Source organism: Panicum hallii, chromosome 4 (genome assembly GCF_002211085.1).
Source record: "Panicum hallii strain FIL2 chromosome 4, PHallii_v3.1, whole genome shotgun sequence".
Lineage (NCBI taxonomy): Eukaryota > Viridiplantae > Streptophyta > Magnoliopsida > Poales > Poaceae > Panicum > Panicum hallii.
Genome location: NC_038045.1, coordinates 2,298,429 through 2,311,643, shown reverse-complemented (window position 1 = coordinate 2,311,643; position 13,215 = coordinate 2,298,429). Strand labels below are relative to the sequence as shown.

At 48.3% G+C, this 13,215-nt stretch overlaps 1 protein-coding gene across 2 annotated transcripts; it reads right to left on the bottom strand.

The window, feature by feature from the left end:
• Positions 1-135: 135 nt before the first annotated feature.
• LOC112891071 (probable methyltransferase PMT9) lies at positions 136-5,189 on the bottom strand. 2 transcript variants are annotated; one of them, XM_025957972.1, is made up of 7 exons: positions 4,791-5,182; positions 4,535-4,699; positions 4,255-4,437; positions 3,575-4,169; positions 1,573-1,685; positions 1,270-1,490; positions 136-627 (listed from the first exon to the last, which is right to left on the bottom strand). In XM_025957972.1, exons 1-7 carry the CDS (start codon positions 5,028-5,030, stop codon positions 312-314), a joined length of 1,833 nt encoding a protein of 610 aa, XP_025813757.1. In that variant the 5' UTR covers positions 5,031-5,182; the 3' UTR covers positions 136-311. The 2 variants fall into 2 exon arrangements, with proteins under 2 accessions (XP_025813757.1, XP_025813758.1); XM_025957973.1 differs by having other exon boundaries at positions 311-627; positions 1,311-1,490; positions 4,791-5,189.
• Positions 5,190-13,215: the final 8,026 nt, after the last annotated feature.

The following is a 13,215-nucleotide window of genomic DNA, read 5'->3' as shown; positions in this document are numbered from 1 at the left end:
ATATGGAAGTTGTTGATGAGAGCTTAAACAGGTATTCAAACAACACATATCAGGTGTCGGCACGGTACCTCTGCTAGCAACTTCTCCTGTAGCACGGTATGATTACAATCGACCACACAAACAACGGGCAACACATATCAGGTGTCGGTACGTTATGAACTATTGAAGTCTGCTCCTGAAGATTCATGATCCTCCACTCTTAACAAACAACGGGCAAAACAAAAAAGCCCAGAACTATATTACACTTGACGGTTAGGATAATCACGGTGCTCAGTTAGCTACAGCTAGGATCAAAACGAGAGTGACTACAGCTACACATCTTGCAACGTCTGATTCCACAGCTTTTTCCTGACGATCAAGACTCTTTCGTCATCTGACGAGAGTGCATCTTTCTTAGGTTTCACCTCAAATGTCCAGTCATCCCACCGTAGCGCTGGTAAAAGCTTCTTGATGTAGTTTAAGACAGTGGCTTTGTCTCTGATGATGGCATACCCATGAGGCCTAAGGATGCGGTCCATCTCAATCAGCAGATCCTCCAGGCTACACCCCTGCTTCTCTATCTCGGAGAGTAGGAGCCAGGCGTGAAGGAGGTCATAGGTGCGCGGGTATGTCGAGAATGATTCACACCTTCAGTTAAAAAGAGCCATGAATAAAGAAATACAGAGCAGATGTATGAAGCATCTGAATATGGATATACACAGAATAATGCACAAAACACTTGTCATGCATAAGTTAAACTATATAAGTGGTTAAAATGGAGAGAAACAATGGAATTGAGAACCTGATCAGATGTGGAAACAGGCTCAGTTTTTCCAGTTTTGTGTAATAATATTATCAGTTTAGGAAATGTTCTTATGGAGCTAACTCCTGCCCGGCTTTCCCAATCACAATGAATCGATGGCTTATTACCATCTACACCATTTTCCAATATGACAACAGGACTACCTGAATTTCTGAAACCCTGTCTATAACTACCAGTCATCCTATCCCATACAAGCGGAGTGGAGCCAGTCTGCCAACACCTACTAGTTGCACGGCTGAGTGAGTTCCACATAATTGCATGTAATTGCATCTTAGGAACCAATGACACCTCCTACGCATGACAACGAACTCATAGGGACAATCGCTAAAAAGCAACTTTAACATTTGTCCTTTGTAGTTAATTAAAGGTAGAGGACAAACCAGAAAAAGGTTCTAACAATTCTAAGCATGCAAATTTGACCTTGAAACAATTACATAAATGGATGGATAGTAGAAAAAAGTTCTTACCAATTGTGAATAGTCCCCATTAAACCACGATCATATATTACCTTCAGTTTTCCAGATTCGGTGAAGGGAACTATATTCATTACCCAGACATCCTTATTCATCAGAGATGCTGCAAATCCACCAAGGTTGGCGCTCATATCCATAACATTTCTAAAGGAATCCTTTTGTATCTCAGATTTCATGTGCTTCCAGTACTGAGTTACTCTAGAATGCCAAATCTCCTGCAAGCAATATTTCAATGTCAAAAAGAGCACCGTCAGAAAGATGGGCGTGTTTATATTGCAAAATCATGCAGTTACTCACATTGTCTTCGGAAAAATTGTTTGAACTGATCCCAAGCTCTTCAAGGCGAGGTGGTGGTGCTGTGAGCCTTAGTGGCCAGGGAAGCAATTCACTGCCTTTAACCTTATTAACTCCTGGTTAGGCGAAAGAACATGCCAGATCAGAATGTCAATGTGCTAAACCAATAGGGAGGCAACACATGATTGACGCCTGAGTTATTTAGTATAGTAGTATAGAATAGTTACTGAATTTACAATTTCCTAAGGAAAATATGCAGGGCGAATACAATTTGCATACCTGAACTCATCCAAATATATAATATAGTGCTATAATCTTAGAATACATATATTGGTTTAGCATGGACGCCGTACAATTATTCTAGCAAATGACACAACAAGTAATTTATTTAAAAGTAAAATATTGGAACAATTCAAGGTAAATCATTTAACACGTAATTTACTAATGTTCACCAGGTAACTATGTGTCCTGACTTTCCTAATAATAAATTTTTGTGATATTTTCTTAAAAAATATAAAATAAAACCCATGATGTCTGTATGGAAATAGTAAAATAGTTAGAGGCACCGCTGGCAACTTAAAAGAGGAAGTAATCTTTGAGGTCTGCAACGGCACAACAAAGGGGAACTGCTTGAGCCCATTGGTGCATGAATGGGCAGACTAGCGGTTCCGGGACCATGTATTTTCTTCGCATAACTAAAATCTACATAAAATTCAAACTCCACAAGAGGCAGCATTCAAACTCCATAAAATTGGACTACAGCAGGGGTCAGCATTGAGCCCTTATCTATTTGCTTTGGTGATGGATGAGGTCACAAGGGACATACAAGGTGATATCCCTTGGTGTATGCTCTTTGCTGATGATGTGGTGCTAGTTGATGAGAGTAGGGTAGGGGTTAATATGAAGTTAGAGCTGTGGAGACACACGTTAGAGTCGAGGGGGTTCAGACTGAGTAGGACCAAGACCGAGTATATGATGTGCGACTTTAGCCCGACTAGGCATGAGGATGGGGACGTTAGCCTCGAAGGTCAAGTGGTGGCCAAGAAGGATACTTTCCGGTATCTAGGATCAATGCTTCAGAAAGATGGAGACATTGATGAAGATGTTAGACATAGAATTTCAGCCGGGTGGTTGAAGTGGCGGCAGGCTTCGGGCGTCCTCTGTGACAAGAAGGTGCCACAGAGGCTAAAAGGTAAGTTCTATAGGACGGCGATTCGCCCTGCGATGCTATACGGTGCTGAATGTTGGCCTACAAAAAGGCGACATGTCCAGCAACTGAGTGTAGCAGAGATGCGTATGCTGCGTTGGTTCTGCGGGCATACAAGAAGGGACAGAATCCGGAACGAAGAGATTCGAGATAGGGTCGGGGTGGCACCTATCGATGAGAAGTTGATTCAACATCGGTTGAGATGGTTTGGACATGTACAACGGAGGCCTCCCGAGGCGCCGGTGCGTAGTGGAGTTTTAAAGCGGGGCGATAATGTAAAGAGAGGTAGAGGTAGACCTAGACTAACTTGGGACGAGACGGTTAAGAGAGATCTTAAGGAGTGGAATATCGCTAAGGAATTAGCTATGGATAGGAGCGCTTGGAGACTAGCAATTAATGTACCTGAACCGTGACCTTTGTTACTTTTTGTTTAACCCCTAACTCTTCCTTTGGCTTGTGCACTTTTTGTGTTTCTTATTCTTGTTTTCTGTGGGTTTCATCTCTAGCCTACCCCAACTTGCTTGGGACAAAAGGCTAAGTTGTTGTTGTTGTTGTTGTTGCACTTGGTTGCTTTCCCCAGACTATTAGTCTGATCTGGAAGGAGGAATGGTTGTGGTCGCCTAATTCCTAGCAGCGGCGCTAATGTAATTTACTTTCTTTGTGGGTGGGTGTTAGGGTCTTAGGGAGAGGCCTCTTTGGTCTCTCTTTGTACATTAAACTCTCTTCTTAATGAAATGACACATGGGGAAAAATCAAGGCATTTGGTGATCTCAAAGAAAGTCAAGGAACTGTGCTTACTCTTAGAGTATGGAGTTAGGCATGCTTTCATGGGTACATTCCAAGCCGCATCTGGATCATCATCACGTTCACACATGGGCGGAAGTGTTCCAGGCTCTCTCCTCATATAGCATCCGTTGGTCAATGGCTTGGCCCATATCACCGTCTGGTTCTTCTTAGATGCAACCCGCCAACACATCCTTCGAGCAAGATCGCTCATCAGTCTCCATATCTTCCTGTTGTAGGGATCCAGAGCATAGGCCTCCGGTGACGAGTACACAAAATATCCCCCAGGCCTTAACACCCTATCAACTTCCAGCAACAAGATCCCATTCCTCTGCAGCCAGTTGATCCGACAGCGAGAGCAATGTGCCATCTCGAACGAGCGGCTTGGGTATGGCAGCCTCCTTGTGCCCAGCACGCCAAGGGTTGCTGGGATTCCTCTCTCAAGGGCAAACTGAATTTGGTTTTCATGCACATCATTGGGAGCAAGAGACATTGCAAGCATATCGTGCGAAAGAAGGTAAGCCCCGAAGCTGGCAACACCACAGCCGACATCAAGCACATTCCTAACATTCCCTCGATTGTTGAGCTTGCCATTTGGGAAATTCAGCATCTACCACCATAGGAAAACAAAAATGATCCCATCAGCCTAAGATTGGCACAATGTGCAGTAGATTAGCTACAGGAATATCTCAAACCTGCGCAAGGTGCACGATATACTTGTCAGCGCCAGCGTGGAAGTGAGTTCCCCCGCCAGGGAAGTTGATCTTATCACCATTGACGATCATCCACCGCTGGTCTGACTTCTCAGCAGCAAGGTGGGGGTGGGGTATGTTGGCCTTCCACACCTCGTCCCTGCTCCTCGGCCACCTGATGGGCACCTAAGTAAGAATCGCACACATCACATCAGCACGGGCATGAGCATGGGCACAACAAACATGGCGCATTGGTGGTGCAATACACGGTGGTCTCTCTCACCTGGTAGCCGTCGGGCGGCGGGACGAGGCAGTTGAGGCGGCGCGGCGCGGGCGGGCAGTGGCGCTCGTAGTGCTCCATGAGGGAGAGGTTGAGCCGGAGCCGGAGCTGGTAGTGGAGAGCCCGGTCCAAGCACGGGATCAGCTCCGAGTGCCTCGCGTCGCACACCTGAACGAAACCAGAGACCGGCCATCACGACTCCATTTACGATCGAAGCGGAGAGCACGGGGTGGGTGAGCCGAGCGGCCGCGCCGCGCACCGGGATGGAGGAGAGGGCGAGGCCGGCCGGGAGCGCTCCCGTCTCCCGGGCCCGGAACCCGAGCCGGCGGACGGGGAGCCGAGGGTGCGCGCTGCGGATGGAGGGAGCGAAGGCGGCGCCGTAGAAGAGGCAGAGGAGCGCGAGCGCGACGACGGCCGCCGCGAGGAGGGACGCGTACGCGCGCCGGCCCAGAACGCCGCCACCCCCGCCGGCTCCGCGGCCATGCGGCGGCGGCGTCATCGCCCTCCCGCTCCCCGCTCGCTCGCGCCCCCGCGGCGTGTCTCTCTTTACTGGCCGGGCGGCGTCGGCATGAGACCGTGTGGGGCTACCGCTCGCGGCTGGGCCTCACCGCGCGGACGGGGACGCGGAAGGGAGAGAACTGGAGAGGCCGTAGCCGCGTGGGAAACCAAATGCGAGCGGCGGATTGGTGGGGGTGGCAGCAGGCTGGCAGGCGGTGCGGCAGCCGCCAGCCGGCAGGGGAAGGGTACGGGCCGTGGGCCGCGGTCCCGAATCCTCCTCAGGTCCTCGAGTTTTTTTAAAAAAGGATAGAAAAATTAAAATTCGAAAATGCGGAAATTTGGAAAATGGGTACCTCCCGTCCGTTTATTGGGCAGGAGCCGTGGGGCCAGGGACCTCCTGCCCACCCAGCAGGTGGGAGGTCCAAAAAAATTTCGAGACCCCTCCCGAGGGCCTCTTCGCAAATAAGAAAAGTTTCTTATTCGCGAAGAGGTCCCTGAGGCAGGCTTCTCGCCCGGCCAGTGGGCGGGAGGTGCCTCTGCTTATGATTTTTGTTATATTTTTTTGGAATTTATGTTTCACAAACTATTTGAAATTCAGATTTTTTTCAAATACAAGATTTATTCGCCATACTCTTATGTATGCATATAAAATTTTAATTCAATTTTACGAAGAAGATTACGGTATCTAAAACTCGTACGAAGATGGTTAAACGATAACGTTTTGCAACGTAGAATCCAAATATTAGGATAGTACGATACAAATACACATCCAGGTCTAGTACAAACTCAACGCGGCAAATATTACACATGAGCAAACGACGTTCAAATAAAATTAATGCCTGATGACGTAGTAGCACTCGATACGTCTCCCACTCCTTGATGCAACCGGAGGCCTTCCATCTGTAGCATCACCTGTAGGGCCAGCTTCAGCAGAACTGGGGCCAGCATCATTGTTTGGACAACGTTTATACATGTGTCCAATCTGATTACATGCACTGCAGCGCTGTATCCTCGGACGGAGCTCTGACTCATCCATATCATTACGAATACGCCGTATCTGACGGCGCCCTCTCTTAACCGTGCTGATCTTGGGTCTGAAATATATATAACAGGATTCGCTGTCTCAGTGAACGATCCAACCAAACGGAACCCATAAATCTCATACTGCCAGGTGCTGGCAATTGTCTTCTTTCTGAAGTAATGGGAAACATATATATCAACACGATGTCGAATAGGGATGGCAATCGGGTCCACGGGTTCGGGTGCCCGTCGGGTTTCGGACCCGATGGGGGTGAATGTGGGTGCTGTTTTTCACCCATGGGTCTACCCAAACCCGACCCGTTTAATTTCGGGTGTGGATTCGGGTTTTGAAAAAAAAACCCATGGATGCCCACCGGGCGCCTGAAATTTAGCCCATTACGTATTTTGGCCCATAAACATGCACCCAGCCTAACAAAACTTCACAAACCCTAACTCACTAACTCCCTGCTCCCTCACCCCTTGCCCCCTGCCCACGCCCAGCCGCCAACCGCCAGGCCGCCGCCCGCCCGCACAGCCGCCCCGCCGCCACCCCCCGGCGCGGCGGCGCACCCCTGCTCCGGCGGTCCGGCCACCCCTCGCCCCCGGCGGCCCACCCAGCGCCCCCTGCTCCGGCGCGCCCCCGCGCCCGGCACCCCCTGCTTCGGCCCCCCGGCGTCCGGCGCCCCCCTGCTTGCCTGCTCCGGCAGCCCCCTACTCCGCCTCCCCCCCCCACGCGCCCGGCGCCTTGGCGCCCCCCTGCTCCGGCCCCCCGCGCGCGGCGCCCCCCCCCCCCCCCCCCCGCGCCCGGCGGCCCCCCCGGCGCCCCCTGCTCGGCTGCTCCGGCGGCCCCCTGCTCCGGGCACCCCCATTGCTTGCTTGCATATTCGATTGCAAAACCCGATGGGCACTCGCACCCGACCCGAAACCCGACGGGTTCGGGCGTGGGTGCAAAATTTCACCCATGGGTGTGGGTGTGGGTCTAGTTTTCGACCCGATGTTATTTTCTCATGGGTCGGGTTTTGACTCCACCCGACCCGAACCCGACCCATTGCCATCCCTAATGTCAAATATTCGCACAAGCAGCCATTACATGAGAACACGGTACGTGCAGCAACTTTAGCCTCATGCATGAGTAACAACAAGTTCCATCAAACTTGAGAATGCACTCCTTTACAGGAGTTTGACGTCTCATGCCATGTCGCGCTCTGTCTTTAGGAGATACCTCAAACTTGAGCTCCTGTGTACCACATTGCCGTACATGGTGTAGCCGGGCGCTAGCTGCCTTCTTAGTCATATATTCTATCATCATTTTCCCAAAATATCTGTCAGGATCTTGCATGAATACCTGAGTTTTAGTGAACCAATCCCTAAAGTAATCGGTACACCCGCGGACGATGAATTCCACAATTGCAACCAGTGGAAGCCCACGAACACCACGCAGCACCCAATTGTAAACCTCGGCGAAGTTGGTGGTCATTATGCCGTACCTTGCACCATCGGTATCGTAAAGTAACGCCCACTTCTCCTTCGGTTCATTCCCAATTCATTCAGAAAAGGTTTTCACCGCTGACCCGGACCTTCTGCGAGTACGTGCAGTATCTGTTGGCAAAGGACACAAAGCCTCTATTTCATCCTGTGCAGTTCTGTTTTTTGATGCGTCCTCGCTTCTTTTCTTCCCGGTCAGTTCATTAAGTTTCTGCCACTGCTTGTTAAATTTTTGCTGATTTGTTTCCTTGCCTAGCCTCTTGAATATATCCATAAGGTGCTTGTTCTTAAATTGCCTGAAAAAGTTTGCACCGATATGTCTCATGCACCACCTACTGCGAACATCACGCCACTTGGGCGGCTCTCCGATCTCCACACACCCCTCCTGCAAATCTAGTATTGCCCTCAGTATGCTGGGGTGGCGATCATAAATCAGGCAGACATCTTCCCTATCCCGAATGACTGCAAGCTTAACCCGTTCCAGAAACCAGTACCAACTATCTGTGTTCTCACTCTCAACAAAAGCAAAAGCAACAGGAACCAATTTATTGTTTCCATCCACTCCAATAGCTGTCAGCATTTATAATCTATACTTTCCTGTGAGAAAGATCCTATTGATGCACAGTAGAGGCCGGCAGTGTTGGAATGCGTTAATGCATGGACCCAAACTGAAAAAGACCCGCTGCAATATGTAGGGCGGACCTTCTCCTCTGTCTAGACTTTTCAGGTCATAATAGCTTTCAGGATTTCTCTGACATAGGACGGCCAGCAATCGAGGAATATTATCATATGCAGCCTCGAACGTACCAAACCTCATCTCCAACACCTTCTGTTTCGCACTCCACGCCTTGCTGTACGAGATGGTATATTTGTACTTTTTCTGAATATACCTGATAATAGACTTTGGTTCATATGACATGTTCTCTACTATCATCCCATACATCTCATTTGCGATGTATTGTGATGTAAGGTTGCGATGGGTCTTCTGCACCCCCGGCAAATGACATGTGTGCTGAGTAACAATTGAGCATTCCCAATAATCTTTCCATTTATCCTTATAAGCATACACCCGCCACGGACACCCCTCCTTCACACATACCACATCGTACTTACGAGATTTGCACTCGACTGTTTTAAACTCTCGCATAAGAGAGAGACACAAGCACTTAACAGCTTCCTTGACCTCTTCAATTGAGTGGTACCTCGCACCCTGGACAATTTCATTCTCCCTGCAATCCGAAGGCACGCTAGATCCGTCATCTACGACAAGATGACTGAAGTCGCTGCTTACCCATTCTTCAGGCACATCATCGTCATCATCAGACGAATCGGCATTCATTGCTTCATCCAATTCACGTTCTTCATCTTGCAGTTGTTCAACAATAAAGGGTATGTTCTCACCCTCATCAGCCACGCATTGAGGTGCAGCGGTGCCACCTGCCTCAATGTTTGCCTCCTCAAATTCTTCATCAATATTTTCATCCCTCGGAGCAGCTTCAATGTTTATCAAAGGGTTCTGGTGCACACTGACAAGAAGTACCAATGGCCACTGCTAATGACTTGCATTTTGCAGATAAGTTAACCAGTCCTCGTTGCTTGCAAGTGGCATCAGCTCCCAGATCAAAGCGTGAGTGGTACGATTTATGACGCACTGAACACTCACGGTGTGTGTCTCCTGATTAATCCTTAATCCTCTCATTAACCAGTTGCATAGGGATTCAAATATCCTCTCGTGCGGTCTGGTAATTCCTCTGACCGCACAGTTGAATTCACTTAAATCTACCACATTCGGCCCATAAATCACATTTCCTTCTCCGTAATATATACTAAAAATACCCTTCTCGGAAGACATATCTGTCAATCATTAATAAACTAGTTATACTACATATTAATACACAACGACGACCCTAACTTTCAGCGATTCTCAGATTATATTTTACAGATTCTAAACTATTCAGAATATAAATTATACTAAAAATAAATGAAAATACTAAAAACTATTCAAAACATAACTACTCTAAGAAATATTTTCTAGATTATAGTTATTTTCAAGTAATTATACGGCTAGAATGAGAATATACCTCCAAATCGACGTGTGAACAGGGTTTCGCCGCTTCCTCTTCTCTCTTCCTCTCCTCTCTTTCTTTTTTTTTCTGATTTTTGCTGGATAAAATGAAATTTTTGGGACATGTTGGGGCTTATATAGCCGGGGGACCTCCCGCCCAACCAAAGGGCGGGATGCCCCTCAGGACCACATCCCGCCCGTTGGATGGGCGGGATGCCCCCGCAGAGACCTCTTCGCGAATAAGATAACTTTCTTATTTGCGAAGAGGACCTCGGGGAACCTCCCGCCCGCTGGATGGGCGGGAGGTCCCCGGCCCCACGCCTCCCGCCCGATCAGCGGGCGGGAGGTACCCATTTTTCAAAATATTCCCAACCGGCACCTCTTTTTCTAATTTTATTTTTTTATCCCTTTTTTAAAAAAAGTCTCAGGTCCTCCCCCGTGAGGCTGAGGCGTGGGCCGCGCGCTGACCGTGGGGGAGTGGATCGGCCAATTGGGTCCCGGCGGAGGCGGTCCGGGGCCACGCGTGGGTCGGGGACTTTTGTCGGACGCGCACGGTGAAGTGGTGAGAGCGCTGTGGGCCTGTGGTGGGGTGGGCTCCTCGGCGTCCTCCTGTAGTCCAGTTACATGCTGGAGTGCTCGATGGCAACGATATTTAGGGGATGTTTAGATCGCAGGTGCTTGTCACAAGCTTTTTCTATCGAATATTTCGATACCAATTAAAAAGACTAAATATAAATTAATTATAAAACTAACTATATAAATTTAGAGTTTATTTGCGAGATGAATCTATTAAACCTACTTAATCTATAATTAACACATGTTTACTATAGCATCATATGGGCTAATAATGGACTAATTAGGCTTAATAGATTCGTCTTGCAAAAAAGTCTAGAAGTTATAGAATTTATTTTATCATTAATTTATATTTAATACTCCTAATTAGAATCTAAAGGACTTATAATAAACTCTATAGTAACCAAGCCATCTTGGTTTCCTGTACCGCAATAAACACGATTTCTACAGCTTTATTCCGTGTAGTGCTCACTGCTCAGCGATTTTGTTTTGTACTGCTTGGTCTCACGTAACGTTGGATTGTTTTATTTTACATCAATGCTTTGGTTTATGGCTTTTGTAAACCATTTGGTAATCTCATGAAAATAGATAAATTTTTCATTTATGAGTTAAGTCATAATATTAATAGCAGCACCGCAAGTACGATTTTGGATGTATGTTTCTTATTTTCCATCGTGAACCTTTAATATTTCTACTCTACTTCGGTGGTATAAATAATAATGATGGGTCCAAGGATCCGGGTCTCAGCAGGTCCACTTCCTGCTGACCAGCCCAAGAAAGCGCCAGAAACGAGCGTCCACCCGCATGGGCAGCGACTCCATCCAGGCTGCCTCGGCCCATAACCCCAACCGACAGCTTGATCGGGATGGCCTGGGCCCATATCCCCGACTAAAACGTGATTGGAGGCCGGCGCCGTACCGCGGCTCTTACTGAGGGCTCCGACTAGGCTCCGTCTTACACGTGCCAACCTCCCCGACTGGAACAGCCGGTCGGACTGCCGACCCTCGCATACCCAAGGGTCCTAGGAGCAGGGGTGAGCCCCGGAGTCAACTTATCGTACAAGGCCAACCACTCCCATCACAAAAAGGGTCGCACTCCCCATTATTGTGGCAGTAGGGGGCACTATTTCACTTGCCCATTCTCGCGAGGGGACGGGGCACGACGCCATCATGATCCAGCAGGCACGCCTCTACATTGACGGGGCGTGGCGCCAGGGATGGAGCGTAACTGTCGTACCGTACTCATGGACACACACCCTCCCCTGACCGAGGGAGGGCTCGGTGCACAGCAACAGGACAAGACGGCTACTCCATGACGGCGGACATGGACAGTGGTCACCGGAAAAGCTCTGACTGACAAGGTTGGTAGCCCTGACTGACGGAGTTGACGACCCCGATCAGCGGAGCGAGGAACTCTATCTCTCTCTCTCTCACCTTTCTTCTACCTTTAGATACCCTCTAATGAAGACCCCCTTATACTATAAAAGGGAGGGTTCCCATAGGACGAGAGGAAGGGATCTGATCCGATCCAACTAGAGCAATCTCCCACTCGAAAGCTTGTAACTTTCCAAACTCTTTCGAGCACCTAAGCTCAAGCAATACAACCGACCCACCCCCGACTGGACGTAGAGCACTTTGCCTGAACCAGTATAAATCTTGAGTCATTGTGTGTTAGGCCAGATCTGATCACAATGCACGGCATACACGTTCGAATAGATTTAGCTGTCGGCCATTTTCGGAGAGCGTCCATTTTCGGAGAGCTCCGCCTCGCACCATCGGCACGCGGCCTCCTGCCCAGTCGAGGGAGCATGCTCGCAGCAGCCGAACCCTTCGGTCCACCAGCAATAGGTACGTCAGCCCCAGGCAGGCCGCAACGCGGCGGCTGCACCTCTCCCCGGTCCGGCGTCTGCCCTGCAGCGCCCGCTGGTACGCGGCCAAGTCGGCCCCAACTACGACGCATGTAGTGTCAACCACTCACGGCAACAAGCCCGCCACAATGCCGACGTCAACCGAATGGCCACAAACGTGACCGACGCCCACTGATCAGAAGAGGAGTGCGATGAGGCACCCTCCAGGCGTGGCGGCCGACCGTACGATTGGGTTGGCGACCGGAGCCCCAGTCCGAACAGCTCGGGCCCACGGGCTCCTTGGCGCCCTCGCCATTAACGGGCACGGGCTACGGCTGCGTACTCCTGTAGTCCAGCTACCTGCTGGAGTGCTGGATGGCAATGGCTTATCTGAGCCATCTTGGTTTACTAGGGATCTTAAATTTTAGCCTAGATAATTTAAAAGCTAGAGCCGGACTCTAATTTAATATAATTTTGAACTAAAAATATGTAAGAATACGTTACCACCCCTACCCGTACGGCAACATACACGATTTCTACACCTTTATTCCATGTAGTGCTCAGCGATTTTGTTTTGTACAGCTTGGTCTCACGTAGCGTTGGATTGTTTGATTTTACATCAATGGTTTGGTTTATGGCTTTTGTAAACCATTTGGTAATCTCATAAAAATAGATAAAGTTTTAATTTATGAGTTAAGTCATATTAATAGCAGTACCGCAAGTACGATTTTAGATATATATATATATATATATTTCCATCGTGAACCTTTAATATTTCTACTTTACTCCAGTGGTATAAATAATAATGTGCAAGATAGTATCTTACCATCTTTAGACATATATAATAGATATCATACTTTGTGGCATAGTGATAAGTCCTTCAGTAGTAAGGCTGCGAACACAGCTTGATTTTTTTTCCCCAAAAGGATAGATTAACCATTTAGGTGCGATTTTTCTTTCAAAAAATGTAGGTTCAATGGTGTCTCAATACGTGTAGCAGTGAAAGTGGCGCTTTTTTCTAGTGTTTTTACTTAAACTTTCAAGCACTACCCTTAGGAATCAGAATGTGTCTCTCTTAAGATGAGTTTTTTTCTATCACCTTGACTGTCTAGCATTTTCCTATGTTGTCATGTTATACTCCCACATGAACTAATATTGCTTCAAATAAAGAAAATTCATATGTATATAAAAAATTGT